The 25,148-nt window shown below is 40.5% G+C and overlaps 1 protein-coding gene across 4 annotated transcripts in view; it reads left to right on the forward strand.

Annotated features, from left to right (window-relative positions):
* Nucleotides 1-4,559: 4,559 nt before the first annotated feature.
* ppip5k1b (diphosphoinositol pentakisphosphate kinase 1b) overlaps nt 4,560-25,148 on the forward strand; it is a 53,745-nt gene continuing 33,156 nt past the window's right edge. For all 4 annotated transcript variants that reach the window (XM_030731233.1, XM_030731229.1, XM_030731232.1 and 1 more), the window contains exons 1-13: nt 4,560-4,714; nt 11,837-12,415; nt 14,182-14,377; nt 16,776-16,866; nt 18,896-18,981; nt 19,185-19,339; nt 19,546-19,647; nt 19,783-19,944; nt 20,473-20,594; nt 20,977-21,078; nt 23,207-23,293; nt 23,807-23,882; nt 24,241-24,350. In XM_030731233.1, the coding sequence (XP_030587093.1) occupies nt 12,242-12,415; nt 14,182-14,377; nt 16,776-16,866; nt 18,896-18,981; nt 19,185-19,339; nt 19,546-19,647; nt 19,783-19,944; nt 20,473-20,594; nt 20,977-21,078; nt 23,207-23,293; nt 23,807-23,882; nt 24,241-24,350 (1,463 nt within the window). In that variant the 5' untranslated portion in view covers nt 4,560-4,714; nt 11,837-12,241. The remainder of the gene's footprint in view (nt 4,715-11,836; nt 12,416-14,181; nt 14,378-16,775; nt 16,867-18,895; nt 18,982-19,184; nt 19,340-19,545; nt 19,648-19,782; nt 19,945-20,472; nt 20,595-20,976; nt 21,079-23,206; nt 23,294-23,806; nt 23,883-24,240; nt 24,351-25,148) is intronic.

Consider the following 25,148-nt stretch of genomic DNA (forward strand, 5'->3'; position numbering starts at 1 on the left):
GGTTCTTGATGAAGATATCAGCGGTACATGGCCCTGTCCAGTGGCCCCTTAATGCAGTGAAGTTGTCCTGTACTACAAAAAAAAAAAAAAAAAACAGCCCCAGAGCATAATGTTGGCATTTGATGGTTATTTTATATTTGTTCCTTTTCTCAATCACCGCACCAACAGTTGTCACCTCCTCACCAAGCTTCTTGCTGATGGTCTTGTAGCCCATTCCAGCCTTGTGCAGGTCTACAATCTTGTCCCTGACGTCCTTTCACAGCTCTTTGATCTTGCCCATGTTGGTGGAGAGGTTGGAATGGAAGAAATTGTTTCTGTGGACAGGTGTGCTCTAGTTGAGATCAGGAGTATCTGTAATTAGTTGATTGGACTCACAGCCAATCTGTGGGAGTCAGAGTTCCTGCTGGGTTGTAGGAGATCAAATACTTATTTCACTCAATGACGTGCAAATCAATTTATAACTTTTATGTAATGTGTTATTTCTGGATTTTCGGTTGATATTTGGTCTCTCTCCATTAAAATTAAACTACCATAAAATTAAGAGACTGTTCATTTCTTTGTAAGTGAGCAAACTTACAAATTAAGCAGGGGATAAAATAATTATTACGACAACAGAACATCTTTGCACTGTGGCATTGTTTCTCCAGGTCTCGGGAACTGTTTAGGAGGCTGAAACATCACTCTTCCAAAACATCTTCCGTCAGTGGGTGTCTTCATGGTGGGGCTGAAGAATGCTGTTTAACATGCCTGAATTCTCCTATAGGTGTTCAGTTGAACTGAGATCTGGAGACTGCAAAGGCCATATCGCACAATCATTTTCATATTTATCAAACCGTTCAATGACCCCTTGTGCCCCATGCATAGAGATGAATGGATTGAAAGTCCTCTTAGCAAATAGAGCCATTGATCATGTGGGTCAAAGGGGGCTCAAGTGTTTAGGTTCTTCCTATAAGTTGGATCCGTCTATATGAATTAGCAGGATTTTGCTACCTGAAAACTGCACTTAGTTACAATACTATAGTAAAATGCACTAAAGTATGTTTTAACCACTGTGTCCTAGTGTACTGATTTTGTTAAATGTCAAACTGTATTTTAAAAAAAAGTATGGACTTGCTCATAACTGTGACAAGTAGCAGTAAAGAACAAAGCTGGGGGGGTTTTGCCTCTCTGTCACTGCTGCATTGTTGAAATACGGTGAGAAATGTCAGTGTTGTCTTGTTTAAAGATAAAAGTTTAAGGAAATGTGTCAGAGTGAAGAGTCATAATAAAATCTTCTCTCACTTCAGGGAATCTCTGGAGGAAAGTGAACATGAGGGGTGAAATGAGAGTAGGTAACACACAGAGAGGCTTATTGAACCCGTTCACCTCTTTACCCAAATCAGTAATGACTGTGCACAGTCTTTACCCGTGCACAGTTATTACTGATTTGGGTAAAGACTGTGCACAGTTATTACTGATTTGGGTAAAGAGGTGAACAGTAATAACTGTGCACCTCTTTACCCAAATCAGTAATAACTGTGCACAGTCTTTACCCGTGCATGAGGAGAAGTATCCCTGATTTTTTTTTAAACTATGTGTTTTTAAATGGAGCTGAATTGGCCACAGTGCACACATTTAATTATTTCCTCTGTAAGCGTCCATTGTTACATGACTGCTTACAAATTAATGTTTTAGTGAAGAAGGCTAAAAAAAAAACAGTTCCCTCCTTGTTTCTGTCTCCTTGTAAGCTGAATGTGATTTAAAGTGTACACAATGACCATCAGTGAGAGTGAGCCTAACGAATCAGTGGAGACAGAGTTCTTTAGGGAGCACTGAGTTATTTATTTTATATGTAATACATAATTTACATTGGTTAAAAAAGAGATTTTTGGATACTGGATAGGTGGCGAGACAGAGAAGATGAGAGCAGGAGGGAGCGGTGGTTACTGGTTTTTAGTGAACACTACTTCCTTATGCTGCATAGACTGGCTTTTCTTGTTCTGCTGCTTGATGGGTGCAGAGAGACTCTCCACATGTTCTTGACAGGTTGCCAGATTCACATCAGCCACACCAGGCTGTCTGGCTGTGAACAGCGCCGGTCTGATGCTGGGAACAACTTCATGGGAAGCAAAGGGAACTATGGGATTATGGAAATACATGTGAAGCTTGTTTCATACCTCAGCTGACAGCAGGAACCACACGTAGTGTCATGAAATAAACTGTGTTATATCAGTCAAAATATACAATCCATCCATCATCCATCCATCCATCCATCCATCCAATTAATTCAATTAATTCAATTAAACTGAATTGTATTTATATAGTGCCAAATCACAACAGTCGCCTCAAGGCACTTTATATTGAATGGTAAAGACCCTACAATAATTACAGAGAAAACCCAACAATCAAAACAACCCCCTATTAGCAACCACATGGTCACAGTGGGAAGTAAAAACTCCTTTTTAAAAGGGAGAATCCTCCGACAGAACCAGGCTCAGGGAGGGGCAGTCATCTGCGTCGACCCGGTGGGGCTGAGGGGAGAGAGACAGGACAAAAGACATGCTGTGGAAAAGAGCCAGAGGTTAATAATAACTAATGAATAAATGCAGAGTGGGGTATAAACAGTGTGAAAAGAGGTGAGTAAAAAATAAATACTCAATGCATCATGGGAAAAGGAAAGTTTTAAGCCTAATCTTAAAAACAGAGAGGGTGTCTGTCTCCTGAATCCAAGCTGGAAGCATCCATCCGTCCGTCTGTTTGGTACCGGCACATTGCACAAAGTGGACGAAATAATGAAGAAAACCTCAAATTCTTCAACTTGACCTCAAATCAACAGCTAGATGGTTGAAACGTGGACACAACTGGGTATTCCAGTAAGACACATGATCCCATGGATAAAGCAGGCTCACATTAAGCTTCTGTTGAATATTATCAGTGTGTATGACCCACAGGTTGGATGTCAGAAGAGATTGGTGATTGGAGCAGACTTCAGTGGACATGTAGGTGAATGGAACAGAGGAGATGAGGAGGTGTTGGGTAGGTATAGTGTTAAGGAAAGAAATGTAGAAGGATAGATGGTGGTGGATTTTGCCAAAAGGATGGAAATGACTGTGGTGAGCATGTGCTTTAGGAACAGGGAGGAACACAGGGTGACAAGAGTGAAGGAAGATGCACACAAGTAATCTATATCTTAAGCGGAAGGTGCAATCTGAAAGAGACAGGAGACTGCAAGGTGGTGTCAGGGTAGAATGTAGCTTGGCAGCATCAGTCTGTAAGATGACTTTGGAAGTCAATAAGAGGAAGTGCGCTATGAAGAGGATGAAGAGTGGAAAGGCAGTTGGTTAAAACGACACACCTGTGGAGGTATAGAGAGGGCAGTGGACTTTTTGACTAGACTGTTTAAAACAATCTTGGAGAGTGAGAGGATGCCCGACTAATGGGGGAGAAGTGTATTGTAGTGATTTTCAAGAACAAGGCTGATGACAGAGGAGGATGATAGGGAGCGATGAAGGCAGAGAATTCACTGTGGCGACCCCTAGAGGGAGAAACCGAAAAGAAAAAGACATAGATTAGAGAAAATGCCTGGTCACCCAATTCTTGATTTTTAAAGTCATTAAAGATGTATGCTGTACAGTCATTCCACTCTGGAAAAATAACAGTTAAAAGCTCAAAATTACCATGACATTCATGCCCATGATGAGTTTTTTTTTTTTTGCTGTATTCATAAATGGGATGTAGGAGGTAATGCATTCTGGAAAACATGCACAACCACATCCCCAAGTCTTAAACATGATAAGTTTTATTTAAAATGGCTTATAGAAGAAGAAGAAAAAAGATAGTGCTGTTCTCTTCAAGTGGTAAGTGATGATCATCATACCTTCTTGGGTGCTCGAACATGTCCATAGAGATAAATCTAACAGAACTGTGATATACAGCATCAATGGGCTTAAGAGGCATGCACTAGTAAAAGTGTTGCTTTTACTAGTACTCAGCATGCTACTTTAAAAGAGGCACTACAGAAATGCATCTTAGCCTTTGTTTTTGGTTTTTGTTTTTTGTTTTTTTTTTAACCAGGCAAGTCACTAATAGCGCATTATTACCACTGCAAAGTCATTTAAAGCTGTGTTTTTATAATATTTGAATTTTCATTCATGTTTTGTTCCACACAGTTTTTCAGTATTTATATTATTTGGTCTTGCCCATGGTGGTGCAGAGGTTGGAATGAAAGAAACTGATTCTATGGACAGGTGTACTTTATACACATAATGAGTTGAGATCAGGAGTATCTGTAATTGACTGATTGTAATCACTAATCAATCAATAATTGTAATCATATTATTTTACCTGTGTTTAAAAATAGAGAAAACAGTATTCTGTCATGTTTGTGCTAATTACGCAAAACATTTATGCGCTTTTATTTATTTCAGTTTTTAAGCATCTTTGGCACAAAATTGTTCCGCCTCTCCTGCAGTAATGCACGATTTGGCCGCTAGATGGCAGCGAGCTCACAGCTTTGACAAACGAACAAAAAAAAAAAAAAAAAAGAAAAAAAAAAGAAAAAAGGAAGGAAGCTGCAGCAGCAGCTCAGTACACCATAGTGACCTCACGTGAACTTTAACGCGTAGTTTACAACTTCGCAGTGGGATTAAGAAGTAAATTGAAGCAGTGGCCGCTACCCTTCAGCTCAGCTCAGTCGGCGGAAACAAGGAAGTGAACAGCTGACTGACTTCTGCCGGTAAGTCTGTCTGATTTTAACGCTTTGTTACCTCGTCGCGGCGGGACTTTGAGTCGTGTGACCGGAGAAGGAGTTTTTTCTTTCTTCCGTAACTTCTGTGTTAGTGGAGACGAGCAGAAGCAGCTCCTCTTTTTGTACCTGAGATACGTGTGTGTGTGTGTGTGCGGGTGTGTGTGTGAGGAGTACTGTGTAGTGGGCAGGCCCACGCACTGATTTATGAGGAGTGTTTTCAGTGTCTCAGAGGAGCCACGTTTCGATTTTAAACCTCCAAAGGGCTCATTCACTGAGTTTGAAGCGATTTGAGACGCAGGCTGCAGGCTGAAGAAAGCGGAGGGTCACCTGTGATGTTCGTACCTGTCGAGGTGCTTTAACTGTCAGGGCAGCGAGAAGTTGTTACTGTGAGAAAGTCAAAGTATCAAAGTTGATTTGAACACTTTCCTATTATTTTAATGAAAGACACGCTGCATAGGGACACGTGTGTGTGTGTGTGTGTGTGTGTGTGTGTGTGTGTGTGTGTGTGTGTGTGTGTGTGTGGCTGCTAACGATGGGAATACTGTAACTATTTGTGTTCAATGAATACTGAAATCACTTTTTCATAATTTCTATATTTGTAACAATTAAACACACAAACAAAAAGAAATGAAACAGAAAGAAAAGAGAAAGCAGCAACAACCTGCTCCTCCCATTCACTATACTTGCAGTCTGCTGCCCCAAAAAATTATTCTCCAGAAAATAATAAGTCGAGTTTGCCTTGATCTGATGATTTTTATGTTCGAATTCTTTGGGTACACAAATGAACAAGACTCAACTGAAACTTAAAAAAATAAAACCAATATCAATCTGGTCCTCGTTTTTGAGGATGTGGAGAACATCCTCTTGTGAAAGAAAAAGAGGAAGGATAAAGCAAATCCACACAAAACCCTTTATCCTGATTTAAAAACACTGAAGGAAACCAAACTGCATGGATTTGTAGATCCACGTTTTTCACATGGCTCAAAATGGGTCTATTGAGTGCAGACTTACCAGGAATGGTATTGATTTTGTATCAATTTTGTTCTTTCTTTTTTCTTTTTTTGTGATACAGCAATATAAGTTTCTAGACCACCTAATGTTGGTCGGATAAGTGATACATTGGCTGCATAACACAACAAAATCACCACTGTTTAACAAAGCATGAAACATGAAGTATTGAGCAGAACGAAGTCTAAGGTTAAGAAAAGCCAATGTTTAGATTTTTAACCTTCCTGAAACTGCACACCACAGACAAATGTTTGGATTATCATTCTGCAATTCTAACTACCCACAACCCGATCTTTCAACCTCACATAAATGAACCAGGGAATTATAAAGGTCTTATGTCCTACAGTAAGGCTTTGATAAGTGTTAAGTAATGGGGCTGTTACGCAGGATCTGTTGTATACCGACAGCCCTTTCATGGGCTCTGTTTTTGAGTGATGGCAGTTTGTCTTTGCAGGCAAAGCTAAGTGTGTACTCTGTGCATAATAAATGTCTAATCTTGTAGTGGCCGTTGTACCTGCTGTTCCACTGGTTGTGGGATAATAACATCGCGCACATGTTATCCATCCCTCTGCGGTGATATTGTTCAGGGCTGATGTTCACCTACGCTTCAGCAGGAGGTTTTATTGAACATAATCATTAACAGCTTTATTAATGATTTAGTCGTTAACGATCTTTGGATAGCGCTAACCTTTTCTCCAGCTCATCTTGTCTGTGCTAGAAAGTATTAAAACTGACGCTTCAGTGACTCAGCAGTTTGAATAATTATTCAGTCAAAAACAGTAGCCCTTCCTCGACTGACAAACAGCTGCACATTATGTCTCTGTGTTTCTCATTTGATAGATTATCACAGAACTGGTGATGGCTAATTTGAACTAATGACCAGCTCCTCCCCATGATAACAGTGACACAAGCTGTGGCAGATTGTCTCAAAGGTTAAAAGCCTTTTATTGGAGCCCTGTTGTTGATCTGGGGCGCTGGTGCGATGAGATGACTAATCCCCGGACGAGGAGCCGCAGGTGACAGCTGGGAATGTTATTATTTAGCTGGCTAATTTATCTATGGTAGAGCAAGGGTTTTATTTTTCCAGGGGAGCAGTATATAACAGGCAGGTGGAAGAAAATGCTGTACTTTGTGATTTTTGTCTGGTGCCTCTGTTTATGTCTTTTTTATTTAATTCAGAGAAACATTAACTAATATGACTTCAGTGGAGCTCACTGGTTTTAGATGGCAGTTTCACTAATCCCCGAGCACAGCTTATGTTGGCCTGTAATGGATAGACATAAGATATCTGTTCAGTTTAACAACAGAGACTGATGCTATAGGCTGATAAAATAATATACCCTCACTGGCCACCTTAGTAGGTACACCTTTCTAGTACTGGGTTCGACCGCCTTTTGCCTTCAGAGGAGCCTTAATTCCTTTTGGCAAAGATTCAGCAGGGTGCTGGAAACATTCCTCAGAGTTTGGTCCATATTGACATGACAGCATCACACGGTTGCTGCAGATTTGTCGACCGCTTATCTATTTTCCCTTCCTTCCACAACCCAAAGGTGCTACATTGGATTGAGATCTGGTGACTGAAATGGCCAAAGCTTAAACGTCTTGGGTGGTCTTTACCACACAGCAAGGCATTATTTGTCAAATCATTCCAGCAGAATGCTTCAAAAAGCACCAACAACCTCCAATATCCAGATCAGGTGGATATTTTATTAAAATAAATCTCCCCCAGAGTTGTTATGAAGGGAGAAGTCTCAATGACAACATATGTGTGCAACACACACCCTGTGCATCTGTGCAGTCTTAACCCCCCCCCACAAAAACAGTGTGTAGCCTGATGGGGATGATGGATGCTGTGTGTTGGGGGAATGCTGATTGGTTTGAAAAGCTGGCATGATCAGGAAAGGCAGGGAGTTCACCATCAATGGAAAAGGCATCAAAAACATCAAAGATTTAAAAAAAAAAAAAAAAAAAAAAAAGCAGCATGAAAAGCACAAACACTGGCTGTCATGAACAGTTTTCATTGTTTTTTAACACTTTTTTTAAACACTTGGTTTCACTTCAGCTCTCTGTTGTGACTTCAGTTTTCTCTGTGACACACTGATGGACGAACAACAGTGCAAACAAGTATAGTCCAGACTGGAACTGCCGTTTTTTTTGCACTCATTTTTTTCAGCTCTGGAAGTTACAGCTTGTGTTTTATTTATTAAGTTCAGTGAAATCCATTATTAAGACACAAAAGGTATTAAGTGACTATTAAGTATTAAGTGCTTCTTCTACCCTATTTTAAACAGTTGCTGTCTAGGAAATGTTCAGGATCTATGTTATTTATGTTTTAGCACATGCACTAATCTCACAACGTGTTTATTTTGTCGAGTATTAATCTAGATGTAGGTGACGAGCAGCTGCAATGCTCGTGTATGCACCACAGATGCCTCACAAATGCAAATCAGTGTACACTATACCTCACCTCGAAATATTGCAGTAGCAGTGGTGCTGAGTCATGTGCAACTCTCACTGAGACACTCCTCCGGCCCTGCTTAGTTATTGTCATTAGAATAGCTCGATAGAGTCTACAGTGTTAATTAAAACTTGTATGAGTAGATGCACTGCTGTGAAGTGTTTGCACTCAGATGTTTCTGGCCGTCATGCTATATTCCCTTTGGCTCTTTATCTCTGTTGTACTGGTAGTGCACTAAAAGTCGTGACCTTGATGGAGCAAAGCCTGGGTGAACCTAGGGTCACTGTTGGTTACTCACAACAGTCATAAATATTTATTTACAAGCAAAACGGTTTCCACTTACTTCACTGCGGCCTGTCATCGCCTCAGGTCAGTAATGATAAGTTATCTTTGGGCTGGCCTCTGACACCCAACACCCCTGCCTTCACTCCTCCCTTTTAGTTTGCGTCTTGCAGAAGAGGACACAGTTATTTCTGGGTACCAAGGTTAGTCAGGGTCACGTGTGGGATTCAGCTGAGGTATGTTCCCGGCTAAAAGTCCAGGACACAGCAGGGCCGTGTCTGCTCTTCAGCAGCCAAAGCGTTTAACAGTGCCAGTAAAATAATCTGCTCTGTATGTGAGTGGAAGTGACTTTAAATAAGTTCCTGCAGCCATTCAAAGACTGCGTGGTGTGCACAGTTGGCTCGTGGGCCATCACTGAGAGGTCATATGATCTACTCATCTGCTCCTGCATGCTTTTCACCTGGAATCAGCGGTTTGGTGTGGGTCGAGGGGTCAGCATTGTGGTGGTGTTTGTACTGATGAGAGACACGCGAACTGGATATGTCTGTGTGTTGTGTTTGTGAACATAACAGTTGAATACATTAGCAAGCTTCTAGTTCTAGCTTGGCTTCGTTTCACATATGGCTCATGGGCTTTGGCACAGCTAAGGAGTGACGCGGCAGCTTTGCTTCTTTATTGTGTGGGCTCGGATAGCATAACAGATAAGTAGTGGCTGTACCAATACCCATTATATCAGAACACTTAGCCTGCGAGTCTCAGAGTTAAGCAAATGGTTTCACTTATGCTCAGCCATTTTCTTCTCACCTGAGCCACAGGTGATCTGTCCTCACTGTCTGTCAGACTTTAATGCTACCTGTAAATGAGGGGTTCACATCGTTATGGTGACCAAGTGCCAATTTAGAGACACATCTAAATTTTTGTGCTGGTTTATAGTGTTTTTTGTACTGATGTCTATCAGTTGGCTGATATTATTAGCTGATTGTGGCCTTTCACAGATATACTTGTATTAACCCCATATGAAAGCTTCACTGATCACTGTTATTACTGAGTGGGAAGTGGTAAGCCACATTAACAGTGGATGAGTTGAAACTCCACTGCTTTCTGGCTATTATCATGACAATGATGATAGCAAAACAGCAGCAAGAACAAAGACGGTGGCAGGCAGTAGCTCTCTGTGTTCCAGTTCCCTGAATGCCTCTGTGTAAACACACTCTGTGAAGGAAATTTAAAAAATAACTCTTGCAGAGTCAGCTTCAGTGTTGCATCAGTGTGTTGTGAAGCAAATTGTTGATAACCATGGCCATAAACTTTATAGAAAGGACTAAAATCCAACTCAGACAGGTGGAGATATCTGCTCTACAGACTGCACTTCAGTTCACGTCTATTAAAGGGCAACGGTTTTGTTATAATTTAGGTTAGACAACTTCAGCTTTAAAGGAAACCTGCAAAAAAGTGGAAAGAAATGTTGTTATGATTTATTAATGATTATGTTATGATCACAGGATCTGGCATCATAGCTGTCACATAAATGGAGACCTGTTATGCTCATTTCCAGTGCCAGTATTTTTATTCTTGGACTCCACTGGTGAAATAGTCCTTATTTATCTCAGACTGTTACTTGGTGCAGCCCCTCAGTTTCTCTAGTGTCTGAAACAAGATGTTGTAGCTCATCTCATTTTAAAGATTGGGCCAAAATCACATTTGATTATTAATTCAAAAACCAGAGCTGTGTACCTGAGATGACCACATTATGGAAATCATAACTCACTGACATCATACAGAACTAAGAGTGTCCCACAAATTTGGGAGCATGAAATTGTTCAAAATGTCTTGGCATGCTGAAGCATTAAAAGTTCCTTTCACTGGAACTAAGGGGCCGAGCCCAACTCCTGAGAAACAACCCCCCACCATAATCCCCCCTCCACCAAACTTTACACCTGGCACAATGCAGTCAGACAAGTACTGTTCTCCTGGTAACCACCAAACCCAAACTCATCCATCGGATTGCCATATGGAGAAGTGTGATTCATCACTCCAGAGAACACATCTTCACTGCTCTAGAGTCCAGTGGCAGCGTGCTTTACACCACTGCATCCGACACTTTGCACTGCACTTGGTGATGTGAGGCTTGGATGCAGCTGTTCAGCCATGGAAACCCATTCAATGAAGCTCTCTGTGCACTGTTCTTGAGCTAATCTGAAGACCACAAGAAGTTTGGAGGTCTGTGGTGATTGACTCTGCAGAAAGTTGGATTTTACTTGGCGTACCACTTCCCGGCTGAGTTGCTGTCGTTCCCAATCGCTTCCACTTTGTTATAATCCCACTAACAGCTGACTGTGGAATATTTAGTAATGAGGAAATTTCACAACTGTACTTGTTGCACAGGTGGCATCCTATCACGGTACCACACTGGAATTCACTGAGGTCCTGAGAGCGAGCCATTCTTTCACAAATGTTTGTAGAAGCAGTCTGCATGCCGTGATTTGGGATAGATGAGTGAATACTTTTGGCACTATAGTGTGTATATTACAGAAAATAAACATATTTATAAACATATTTATTAAAATGGTAGTTTTTTGTTTTTTTTTAAGATAAAAGATTTTTCCATCATTTGAATTTAAACATTTCTTGGAGGCTTCAGCTCCTTTTTGAGTTTCTAATAAGCGTTTGAAGTGGGCAGAAAGCTGGGATAAAGCTGGGACTGACTTCAGTGACAACATTATCAGTGTGATGCAAAACTCTCATTATGTGTTTTCTCACGCTCACTGATGTGTTGTCTGTTTTTCTCACAACACATTAATACTATAAGCTACTTTTGGCTGCTCTGTTATTGACAGGGCGCTGGGACAGCAGGTAGCTCCTCATGTTTTGTTTTTATCACGACTGTGTGTTTAGTTTCCACTATAGTTGTTCATCATATAAATATTTTATATGTCTTCAGTTTTTCCCCCCCACAGGATTTAAGTATTGCTTTTCTGACCTGAAAACAAGAGAGAGAGGAAATAAAATGTAATACTTCCTAATCCTATGGGTTAGTAAATGATTAGTAAATAAACTGCAGTTATCTCATAGCTGGAACCAAGTGTTGCAACAACCTAGTTTCATCAGAAAGTTTCTCCTCAGTTGTTCATTGTTGTTACAGCCCTTCATTTATTTCTCAAATGGTAGATGTAGCAACACTGTACAAACTGGCTTTTCAGGTGCAGGTTAGTCAGTTTCAGCTGCTGAGTGCTTCTGCTACTACCAAATACCGCTTTTTACTACACGTCTTACTCCTCTGTGTATTTGTTCTCCTAAACGAGCTGTCTGGAACTGGTTCATCAGCCAGTTTTTAAATATATTTCTGTTCTGTTTGTTCCCAGGAGAAGAACAGTGGTATGCAGATATTGGCTGTGAGGTTTCCTGTGTCAAGAAGAAGCTTCCAAGCCAGGACATGACTTCTCCCAGACCTTCTTTATCCTGACAGAGACTTTTACAACCAGGATCCTGACTCTCTACCTCAGTCCACGTGGAGTCCACACCGTCTTTTCTACCTCTTGGAACATCTGCTGGGTTTTTTTCTGTTTTTCACCTACCTCAGCACATACTGTGTCAGAGCTGTTATCAGCCAACAGACTCTTAAGTTTATCACCAGGCTCTCAGGTTTCAGTCATCCAGTCAGGGTGTATCACTGCAGACTGGTTTTCTTCTTGCTTGGTAGCTGCCGTCAGCACAGTCTAACCCCCCTGCTGGCAGGGGTCACCTGAAGGAGCCATGCCATATTTGTAATGTTGGCGCCCTGTGTAGGAGCAGGATCAGAGGACAAACAGGGGCGGAGTCACAGAGACATTCCTCGGTTTGTGGTTGGCTGTGAAAATGATGACTGTGACATGGGCCAAACGGACACAGGCTTGAAGAACAAGATGTTTCGAGGAGAGGAAATGGACGATGATGATGAGTCGGTAAGTAGCAGGTGTGCAGGTGTTCACACAGCAGATATACAGCTGAACAGTGTTGCTATTTTTATTTTATAACATCCACTGTTAGTGTAGTCATCGTGCACTTTCACTGGGGCCAAAGAGCATTTAATTTTATAACAGAACAAGAAGCTGCACTGTTGGGCATTTCTAGACAGGAGGAAGTGACAGTGCTGGAAACTTATAAAAGTTATATTTGGATATATTGGGACAATGGAAAAAATAAGTGGGAAAAAAATACACAAAGACTGGCAGAAGAACAGTGCAGCAGATAATAGAGGCTTTAATACAGTTGCAAGAATTGTCGTATAGTCGGGTTTCAGAAAGAGTAATTACTGACTTAATGTTCTGATAGTGGTCCACGGTTGTTCTGTGGCCCTGTGGCACTGTGGAGCTCATTACCCACAAGAAAGTGAGGTGATGAATCTCCTGTTTTAAGGTCCTCACCAGATGATGAAAAGTAATTCAAAGTTTGGCTTGAGGAAAGGACGCGGTGTGACTTAACTACCCCTCTATACCCTCTACAATGCTCCCCATTATTATCACATTTAAAGCCGCATTTTGAGCTGGACTTTAACGGCTTCACTTTTGATTAGGCTCACCTTTGCTTTGAGCACCTGTAATTCATATTTTTGCACTTTTCAAATGCCATTTTTGGGGCATCAGAGCTGCAGTAGTAATTCAATTAAATTCAGTTATGTTTATATAGCACTAAATCACAACAAGAGTTGCCTCAAGGCACTTTATATTATAAGGTAAAAGAGACCCTACAATAATACAGAGATTAACAGCAAATAATCTAATCATTGCCCGGAAAAATCACGGCTCCATTGTGATGATTTCATCTATATTTAAATGTAATAAACAGTCAGAGAGAACATTCGAATCAACTGAAGGTGTCTTATTTCACTATCGGTCACTCTCTAAAGCCTCACTGCTCACTCACCAAATAAACACAGAAGAAAGGGAGCGAGCGTTGTGCTTGTGCTTGGAGACAAAGCAGTACTGTCCATAGATTTGATGCAAATTCTTTGTTGTGAAAAAGTTGCAAAAGGTGCATGAAAAATGTCTAAACCTAGTGACAAAATTACTTAAAAATGAGGTGAGAGGAAGCCTAATGGTTACTGCTTTGAAGGAGAGGGAGGTCAGGTGGATACTTACACATTTAAAAAAAAAAGTCAAATAGTTGAGTACAGCCCCAAATATTTCTTTTTTTAATAATAACTGGAGCTGGCGTATGACCATCGCCTCGGGTTAACATAGGTTTTAATGACTGTACAGTTAGTTGGTTAACATTTAGCATGTAGTTTCTAAAAAGCCAACATTGTAGAGCCAGCCTATTCCAAGACAAAAAGGTGACAAAATGTTGGCCTTAAAACCTTCTTGTGACCATAATCACAATTCCAGTGTGTAAATATGCAAAAATTTGTTCCAAAGTTTAAAAAAGCTTCTGTGTTGTGCTCGGGGCCTGTTTTCATTACCTCTAGCCAAAAAAATAAAGAAAATCAGTTATTGTGTCAGTAAAGCCAAGCTAAATGATTAGCATGCTAATGAAACATAGAAAGGTCTGGCTTGTTAGGATGCTGCTGTGTTATTATTAACTGCTGAGCCATGAACTGAATGTTAATGATAAACAGTCTCTGCTGGCCACTACATTGTCCGGCCACTTTGACATGTTGTCAGGGTTAATTGACTCTTGTCTTCTCCAGCTTAACCCTCTCTGCCCTCTTCCTTGCTGTCCCCTCCACCAGCCCTCAGAGCGACAGATTGTGGTCGGCATATGTGCCATGACAAAGAAATCCAAATCCAAGCCCATGACTCAGATCTTGGAGCGTCTTTGTAAGTTTGACTATATTGATGTAGTCATCTTTCCCGAAGAGGTGATCCTGGAGGAGCCCGTGGAGAGATGGCCCCTCTGCGACTGCCTTATCTCCTTCCACTCCAAAGGTAAAAATGACAACTGAAGCCTCCTGAGAAATACAAAGGTGGAAGTTTATTTTATTTTTCTGTACTTAAGATACCAAGATGTTTCTGACAGCAGTTCATTAGTAAACACAGGAAAAAGCTGTGCATTGTCTCCCTTTGTAACTAGTAAGATAAGTGTGGAAAGAGATCAAAAATATAGTATAATCTCAGTATAATATAATAGTGCAACAGTCAGAAGTAAAAAAGACATACTCTCTGCTTTGTACATTAAAACATTTAAAACATTAAAGTGGACCTGATACTCTTTCACTTATGCTCCGTCACATATGTACAGTTACTAGAGCGTATGTTCAAATGAAACATTCCCAAATTTACAGATAAGGAGGGCAGTGTAAGTAAGTAGTCCCAATAAGTTTTCAGATTGCTCTAAATGCTCTGTTTGATCTCATTGAGTGGGGATATTCTTGAAGCCCCACTAATCTGCAGTTTAAGCTTTCTTTTGTGTCTTTTTAACCTTTATTGAGATAGGACAATGAACAGAAGACAGGAAAGCTGGGAGAGCGCAGGAGGAGGACATGCAGCAAATGGCCTCGGGGTAGATTTGAACCTGGGATCTCTTCAATAGCCTTATAGCACATGGGTTGATCTAGTGGTGCCCCTGTTCAAACTTTGTGCTTCAGAAGGACAGCCAGTCAGTTGGTTTAAAGGGAAAGGAGCTAAAACAGCTTGTTTCAGGCATGGGGTGGAGCGGAGGGGCTGCACCAAGGTTCAGTAAAAGACAAATAAGGATTATTTTGATCAGTGAATCGTGCAAAGCTCCTCTAGTAGAGTCCAAAAGAAATTTTGTGGAAATTAGCACAATAGGTCCCTTTTAGGTTTAAAGAACCATAAGGCTTTTTATGAATTTATCCCATCAGTGTGTGGTTCACAACAGATAAATCCAATCAAAGCACCTCCCAGTGTGTCTCAGCACATACTTACATGTAAGTGTTAAGAGCTGAAACACAAGGCTCAGTTTATGGTTTTATCACTGGTAGTAAAGCTGTCAAATATAAGGTGCTTCTTCTTGTATATTGTATACTGTGCACACAGCATACACTATTTGTGCAATTTTCCTTCAGACTCAGATTCAGCTCTGTGTGAATGAGTCATTAGTTTCATGTGGGATATTTTTGATTTGATTACATTTTTAGTTTCCCAGGACATGAGGATGCATTATGAGTCTGTGTTGTTATTTTTACAGACAGAAAATACCTATTTATTTAAGGAACTGATCCCACATTTATATTTCTTGAATTTCCTGTTGAGGAAATTTAGGCTTGTCTTTGTTTTGTTCCTCTTCTCTTCATAGCAGTGGTAAATCTTTTTTTTTTTTTTTTTTTTTAACTTTTTTAATTAAAATTTTCCTCAAATAAACATCACGCGCACAAAAAAAGAAAAGAAGAAAGAAGAGAAAAAAAAACGATACAAAAAATGCAACAAAAATAGAACAAGAGGTCTGTTTCAAGCACCATTTATCCCACCTTTTCCCTCCCACTTCTTTTTGCAAGCTTATATGATATGTAGATTTTAACAAGGTGCTTGCAGGTCGGTCTTTCTGGAGCCAGCGCTTTGTCATGACTTTTTGCTCATTGCCAGTAGGACCTTTAAAAGGTATTTGTCCCTGCAATTTAATTGATCTGCAAAATGTCCAAGGTAAAGGCATGTAAAATTAAGAGCAAAATGAATACCTAAAACTTTAGAGATTATTATTATTGATACAGCTTTCCAAAAAAGTTGGATGGAGGTCCAGAATACGTGGCCATGATTTGCCATCTTATCTCCACTTTCTCTCCAGCTCGACAGTTGAGATACAATTCATTTAGATTTCTGTTTAGTAGAAACAAAGATGTGGATTACAGTTTTCAAGCAAACGTCCCTCCAGGTTCAGGAATTAGTGCATGCCGATTCTGTCTTCCAAGCTTTCTGCCATGTGTCTCCAGGCATCACAAAGCCTGATTCTTTAGCCCGGCGTCATTGTTTGCAGTGGCATCTCTTTAAAAAAGAAGTTCATATTCTTTATAATATTTTAAAGAAAGAGCTGAGGCCGCGCAAGGACAACATTTGCTCTTGGGTGCCAGTGTTTTTATTTCAGTGGTGACAGCAGTGAACTCTAAATGCTTTTAAACATTTCCTAATAAAAATGATGCTCAGTTCAGAGTTAAAGTTACAGCATTTCCAGTGGATCCTCCTGTATGCTCCTAGGAGATGCTTCATTTTGTTCATCTTTAATTAGGTTAAATCGGATTTCACAACCAAACAAAACTCAACGTTATTTCTGTACATCCATCAGAATTTTTCAAGCATAAAAATCATGATTACTGTGTTATTTGTAAATGCTGGTCGAGCTCAGACTGATGAAAATGTGTTTTGCTCTCAGGTTTCCCTCTGGACAAAGCAGTGGAATATGTCAAGCTCAGGAATCCACTGCTCATCAATGATCTCAACATGCAGTATTTCATTCAGGACAGGTACAGTCAGAGTACACACACACACACACACACACACACACACACACACACACACACACACAGAATGATATCATAATCTTAAAGCTTTTGCTAGCTAGTTTTAAACATAAGCCTCATGCCAAACGTGTCCTCCAATAATATCAGCTTAACCATTAAGGTCTGTTTACAAGATGCTGTTGAACTGTCCAGGCTGTGTTTAAAAACACAACTGTCACCATTTTCCCTACAAGAGTTTTCATGTCCACGTCTTCCCCTGGAGAATATCGCAGCCCACTGGTACATTTCACAAAGATGAACTATGACCTACGTGGAAGTGTGCTATCAGAGAGAGGAAAGACTGTTGGATGGGAAAATCAGACCCCTTCAGCTATTTGTGCTGCCTTTAACAGTGCCTGCTCGCACAGTGGGTTCCCTCCTGTGTCCCTGTTTGACTGATGTGCTGAGAATTAGATTCTGTCACTTAAAGGCTCACTAGGGTGACACCCCACAGACTTTTTACAGGGCGGAAACAGGGGGTGCCCTGGTGGTATATGGAGAAACAAGAACGAGGTCACTTTTAGTTTCTGTTTGCTATGCGTGACTGCGACTTCAGCTGGTGCTGAAAAACACTAAAGACTGTGGAATACATAAATAGTACAGCTTTGCCACAGAAAATAATACAATACTGAACTGGGGAACACTTATAATAACCACTGTTAACAAATTGTGAATTGGTAATAATTTCAACTACTCATTTTAATTTTTACATTGTTAAAAAAAATAATGAAAATATGACCACCAGTCTTAAAGTTCCATTACCTATTAATTTACCATTTATTAGTGAAGGTATTTATAAAGAAGTTCCTAATTTCATTTAGTATGAGTTGTGTATATTAATACAAATATGGTTTAAACTAAGACCTGTCATGGACCCGAGTTCTTGGACCCAGGGGTTTGAGGTTTGAGGTTTTGAGTTCATTATATCTTTTTTTAATTTACTTGGGTTTACAAGTCTTGGTTATCTTGAGTTTTATATAGATTCTTAATGGTTTATTTTCTAGTCTTGTTATTTGAATCTCATTAAGTTAATGATGACTTTAGGTTAATAATTAGTTCCCTGTTCCTGTTTCTATTCCGTTCTTTCCTTAAGTTTCATTTCTGTGTTGTCTTTTTGTCTCTCAGCGCTCCCCTGTGTGACGTTAGTCTGTTCTTTTTTTATTTTGGTGACTGCTGTTCCTTGTGTATTGTGTTGTGGACCCCTCATCTCATTATATTAATTATCTTCATCTGTATTCCCCACCTGTTTCCTCTTCACTCATTACCTCTTCAATATATTGTTTCAGTCTTTCTTTGTCTGGTGTTGTGTCATCTGTGTTGCTGTGTGTTTCGCTTGCTCTGCTCTCCCTGTATGTTCTGGATGTTTGGATTCCTGGCTTGGTGCTCTGTTATCTTTTGGATTTTGGACTTTGTGATTTTCCTGAACCGAGAAGCATTAATGCCCATTCAAAGTTTATTCTTGTCTCAAGATTCCTGCATTTAGATCCATAAAGCTTTGAACCTTTAAATAAAGAAATGCAATAATGTAGTTATTCCACACTGAAAAACCTCTGAATGATATTTTACTTTAAGTCACTAAAATAAACATCGCAACAGGACAAACATTGGACAGTGAACAAAAGTGATGAAGTGAAGAATGTTTTAGTGCAGTTAAACTGAAGGGTGAGCTCATTCCTGGAGTGGTTTGCAGTTAGATGGGAATCATTTTCAAACATTTGCATTTCTGTCTGCCACGGTCCTCATGCAAAACGCATGCTTTTAATGAGTACACCATCTTTTTCTTGGCAAAAGAAAATTTTAAATTTGAAACTGACTTTTTTGCATCATTTTCAGAGCACCGAGAGGTCATGTGATTAAAAATCACTGTTTTCACTTATTCCATATTCCCTCCTAATTGCCCTGCTCTTATAATGCATACACTCCACAAATGCACACATTACATGAATTCATAGCAACTTTTGTTCTTGGAGGCTCACTAAGTGTTCCTTATCAGGAGGGACGTTTATCGGATCCTAAAGGAAGAGGGCATCGATCTACCTCGTTACTCTGTGCTGAACCGAGACCCTGACAATCCTGAAGGTGGGTTTCTACTTTTTGTTAAAGACGTCTTTTCAGCAGAATAAACAGAGGACATTGTCACATGATAAATCTAATATTTGGTTATATCTTTAACAGAATATCGCGTAGAGAACATCAGTAACCATTAACTGCAAATCTGTAAGCTAAATTAAATGGAGTTGCCCGGCAAAGTGAATTAAAAACTCGAGCCTTGCCCTTTGCAGAGTGTAACCTGGTGGAGGCGGAGGACCACGTTGAGGTGAATGGGGAGGTGTTCCATAAACCCTTTGTGGAGAAACCTGTGTGTGCAGAGGACCACAACGTTTACATCTATTACCCAACATCAGCCGGAGGAGGCAGCCAGAGACTCTTCAGAAAGGTACCTGTTTATCAAAAAAATACCACCTTTAATGCTCTCTAAGATTCTTCTAACAAGAAAGCAGAAAGATCACACCGATGTCTAATCTTTGCTTTTGTTACATTATTATGATAATTAGCTTGATATGCTGAAGATTTACTGTCGCTATATAAACATACTTGTGTGGGATTTTTTTTTTAAATTCTGTGTCTGTCTCTTTGCTGTAGATAGGGAGCCGTAGTAGTGTGTACTCCCCGGAAAGCAGTGTACGAAAGACTGGATCTTACATCTACGAAGAGTTCATGCCGACAGATGGTACTGATGTTAAGGTACTGTTGATATTTATTTGGCTTTCAGTAGAGGTTTATACCTTGTTGAATTGATTTTGGTGGCAGCTTCCATATTGGTAGACATCTTCTGAGTTGGTGGGTCTTTTGCCTTTGTGGTGTTTCTTGATATCTTAGGTTTATACAGTGGGCCCAGACTATGCTCATGCTGAGGCCAGGAAGTCGCCAGCACTGGATGGGAAGGTGGAGAGGGATAGTGAGGGGAAGGAGATCCGATACCCCGTCATGCTGACCGCCATGGAGAAACTGGTGGCCCGCAAGGTCTGCCTGGCCTTCAAGGTAAAAGAGGCAAAAAAGTCACCATGTGTGAATGTAGTGAGTGTTCAGTGAGAGTCATTAACCTTTTGAAACCGTGGTCTTAGTCTTTTTCTTTTTAATTTTATCACTGCCTGTGCCACAAGTGGTCAAAAAACTGCATACCTGTTTATGTACTCTAACCCCATTGTCCAGCTTGTGTTTAAATACAGATAGTTGTAGTTTCTCCAGGGCAAAAATATGAGTGAAAGGCATAACTACTTATATTTCCTTAAAAAATAAAAGCAACTGAAAGCATTTTTTAAAAAAACTTATTACATAATTAGTATTTGTTTCACTGTGTACAAGGTGTAGTAACCAAAAAAGTTGATTATTGATGAGAAAGTAAGTTTTATTTATAGAAATTTAGCACTTCTCAGTGTTCACAATGGCTTTTTGTATAATCCTAGTGCTATCAATTTAGTTGTTTCAATGTGTTTCCTGCTCAGCAGCTAACCACATTTTCAGGCAGTGTGTGATTTTGCTTTAATGCTTTTGCTTCTGTGATTATAGCAAACAGTATGTGGGTTCGACCTGCTCAGAGCCAACGGCCATTCATTTGTCTGTGATGTTAACGGCTTCAGCTTTGTCAAAAACTCCATGAAATATTACGATGACTGTGCCAAAGTCCTGGGGTAGGTGTTGCTATTTTTCTTATAGATACCCTTTATACCCTATTAAAACACTGACCTGTAACTTTCTAGACACACCTACTCAATTTGAGAAAGCCATGACCATAATCGCACAAACAGATATCGTTTCTGTATCTGTGGACATCAAATAACAACGCTGATCAGGAATTTCACATAAATGACGGCACAAACACAGTGATATGTTTTTAGTTGCATGTCACATGTATCAAGTAAAGTCTGATATAATAAAATATTTTAGCACAAGAAAGAGCCGATGACATGAGCTTTGCTTTATATTTATTAATTTTCTGTGATATTTGTCATTTCTCCAGATTCCAGTGCACTTTTTTTTTAAGTGTGTTTTTGCTTCTTTTGTCATCTCCAGGAACATGGTAATGAGGGAGTTAGCACCCCAGCTCCACATCCCCTGGTCCATCCCCATGGAGGCTGAAGACATCCCCATTGTCCCAACAACCTCAGGAACCATGTATGTACTGAGAAACTAAATATTTCCTAATAGTGTTCTGGGAAAACATGTTGTTGAGCAGACCGCTATGACATGGAATGTCATACAGTAGGAGCCCGAGCTAGAGCGCGAGGTTGAAAGATGTAAATGAGATCCAGATGGACCATGTTCCTCACCTCCATTGTTGAGGCTGCAAGGTGGTTGGTGCCTGTCGTGGTGGAAATTCTTGAACCAGATGGTGAACACTGGAGGTGAAGAAAGCTATCAAGCCGAAGGAGGAGTCCTATCAGGTCTGATTAGTCTGTGGGACTTTGGAAGCAGCTGATGGGTACTGTCAGGCCAAGCAGAATGTGGCCCAGAGGGTGGCTGAAGCATAAACTCAGGTGTGGGAGGAGTTCGGCGAGGCCATGGAAAAAGACTTTCAGTGTGTGCCGAAGTGATTCTGGCAAACTGTCAAGCGACTCAGGAAGGGAAGCGGTGCTCTACTCACATGGTGTATAGAGAGGGGTTGCACTGCTGACTTCAACTGAGAATATAGTCGAAGGAATACTTCGAGGAGCTTCTTAATGGTAAATGGGCTGGTTCGTGGTGAGTGTCGCGGAGTTCCACTTCTGTTTGATTTTGGGAAGTACTCCTCATGTAGCTTTGAAAATAAAACCATTGATCAGCTTGTGCAGCCTGTTTTAAAGCTCGGCCCTACTCAAAAATTGCAAAGCAAATGGAAATGTGTTGAGGATTTTTTGCACTCAGTCAGCTCTTTGTCTCCTGCTTTGCATCTGCAGTCTAAGACAGATATTTTTGCATTATGTGTATATCACTGTAAATATGCATATATATATATATATATAAATATATATATATAAATAAATAAATAAAATTAGCATTAACTGTGTCCCTTGAAGCATCCTCTGTGGGTGCTGCCGGAGTATAAGGTGTCAGGCCGTTGTTCGTCTCTCAGCTGCAGCGAGCGCTTGGTCTGCATTGCCGGCAATAAGACTTATTTCCTGTGGGTGTTGGACTCCGCCAAGGCTGCCCTTTGTCACCAATTCTATTTATAATTTTTATGGAATTTCTAGGCATAGCCAAGTGGCAGAAGGCTTCCACCTTGGTGGCCTCAGAATTTCATTTGGCTTCATCAGGTGGTGGCCTCCAGCTCACACTAGAGTGGTTCGTAGCCTAGTGTCAAGCGGCAGGTATTAGCACCTCTAAGTTTGAAGCCATGGCCCTCAGCCAAAACAGGGTAGAGAGCCCACTCCTGGTCAGGGACGAGTTGCTACTCTAAGTGGAGGAGTTTTAGTATCTATTGAAAGAACAAAATCACAGATACAAGTGGCAGAAATTAGCTTTCTCCAAAGGGTGGCTAGCCTCTCCCTTAGAAATGGGGTGAAGAGTTCAGTCATTCGAGAGGGGCTTAGGGTAGAGCCGCTACTCCTCCACATTGAAAAGAGTCAGTTGAGGTGGTTCAGGGACCTGACTAGAATTCCTCCTAGGTGAGGTGTTCCCAGCATGTCCTACTGGGAGGAGGCCCCGGGGTAGACCTAGGACACGCTGGAGAGAATATATCTCTTGGCTGGCCTGGAAACACCTCCGTGTTTCCCCAGCTAAGCTTGAGAAGCTGGCTGGGGCGAAGGAAGTCTGGGTTTGTCTGCTTAGGCTGCTACCCCCCCACGATCCAGTCCCGGATAAGCAAAAGAAGAAATGGATGGATAGATGGCAGACCACTATGTAGTTGTGTCCTGCCTTTGTCTTCTAATATCCTTCTTTTTTTTTTTTTTTTTTGGTAATTAAACAAGTATGCTTAAGTGTCATGTTAAAATACTTTTGTACTCAACATAATTTTATGTTTAATAAATTAGGTTTTATATTATTGAACTAAAATATATTTAATACTATATGGAATAAATAAGTAACCTTTTGTGTAGTTTCAGCCTTTATATGTGAAATCCTCAAAGGATTCCAAGAATAATTCTTAAGAAAAAAAAATTGTGATGGGAAAAACGGACGGTTACTTGGGTTCACTGACCCACTGACTTCTTCCCACACTCAGTTAAGCTTCAATCAACCCTCAGTCTGAAATCTCATACATCTCTGGTTTGTTTTTTTCTCCTTGTCTTTTCACTGTCAAATAAACTTCCTCTGTGTTCTTCAGGATGGAGCTGCGCTGTGTTATTGCCATTATCCGGCATGGAGATCGCACACCAAAGCAGAAGATGAAAATGGAGGTCCGCCATCCTCTGTGAGTCACTTGAATTCAGCTATAAGATGCCTTTCTTTTCCCCATTAATAAAACTTAATATTTAGTCTTTTTTCAAAAGTGCTTGTCTCAAATAACAGTATATGATGAAGCTCATCTTAAAAAGTTCAGTCCATATAGAAAAATAAATAAGTAAATAAGCTAGTGGGTCAAAGGTTGGCACCGTCTGCTGTTGCAAACTTCCTGGTCGGCCGGAGCTTTTCTGTGTGGAGTTTATGCCTGCATGGGTTTCCTCAGGCTGCTCCAGCTTCCTCTCGCAGTCCAAACAAATCCATTTTAGGGTAATTTTGTGTGTGTGTGTGTGTGTGTGTGTGTGTGTGTGTGTGTGTGTGTGTGTGTGTGTGTGTGTGTGTGTGTCACTCTGAGTTGGTCCTGTGGTGTCCTGTCCAGGGTATAACGAGGATAGGCTCCAGCCCCTTGTAACCTTTTGTTGGATAAAGATTTAAGAAGATGGATGTTTTTAAATAATGTTTTTGCTCTGTTTATCCTCAACAGATTCTTTGAATTATTTGAGAAGTTTGGAGGATATAAAACAGGAAAGCTTAAACTCAAAAAGCCAAAACAGCTGCAGGTGAGAGAGATTGCTAATAACCCCCTGCTTCTTTTTTCCCCTCGCTAGCGTTCATTTGTTTGTGTGTTTTTGGCAGCTTAGGACTGAATCGTTTTTAAGAATAATAAGGTACTTTCTGCTAGGAAACAAAAACATTCCCATATACTAGGAGTTATAATCCTCATGGACCACAAACCTTCATTGACTTGTTGTCTAAATATTTACGCTTAACTGTCTAAATCTGATCCCACACACTGCATTCATCCTGTCACTGTATGCAGTTGAAGCATCTTCAGCATCTTTATTGTCTCATGAAGAACATTTGCAGAGGTTTCAGTAGTACGACTCAAGTTAAAGCTAAAAGCCTCTGTGTTTCCAGGAAGTGCTGGATATTGCTCGCCTGCTCCTGGTTGAACTGGGCCAGCACACTGACTGCGAGATTGAGGAGAAGAAATCCAAACTAGAACAACTTAAGACTGTTCTGGAAATGTGAGTGACATTTCATTTCAGAAACAAACACTCTTAAAGCCAAAACCAAAACACACATCGTTGTTCATCAGCCTCCTGTTTCCTGTCATCGTTAGTCATCAGCAGATTCTCAAGCTTCTGTGATCCACGGTGCAAAGCTATCTTCATCTTTCCACATTTTCACGTTCTCATGCTCATAAACACACATTCACCATGAAAACGCTCCCTCCCTCTTGGCGTGTCTTTAACTGCTTTATCTTTTCTTCCCTCCTCTATCTCTCTGTCCCACCCACCCATCCTTCCCTCTCTCTCTCTCTTAAAAGGGAATCCAGCTTGAATGACAATCAGTACGCACCCTCTCCCTTCTCACTTTAAAGGATGAGGTTTTACTACCCTCCTTTTCTTTAGCCAACCTAGACTGTGTGTACAAAATATTAGGAATATTGGATATAGGATTCAGATAGACCAAGTTGATGTAGGCAAAAATCTGTGACTTTTTTCAGATTTCACTCATTAAAACTCTAAAGGAAGATGTATGAGTTCTTGCATGTGTAAGATTAGGTATTTGGAAGATATTCCTAATGTTTTGTACACTAACTGTGTACTTATTTCCATTAAACTCCATTCAGTTCTTGCTATTAACACCAGATAAATACACAGTCAAATGTCTGATTATTTTACTGTGTTTCTGAGTGTGCAAATCAGCGTGTGCGGCGCTACTTTGTGTGCATGCTGTCCTCTCCACCTATCAGCTACACTCTAAATCTCCTAATGTCTCCCTTCCTCCTGCCTCAGATCTGTATTCTAGTAATTTGGTGA

This window comes from Archocentrus centrarchus, chromosome 6, assembly GCF_007364275.1.
Source record: "Archocentrus centrarchus isolate MPI-CPG fArcCen1 chromosome 6, fArcCen1, whole genome shotgun sequence".
Lineage (NCBI taxonomy): Eukaryota > Metazoa > Chordata > Actinopteri > Cichliformes > Cichlidae > Archocentrus > Archocentrus centrarchus.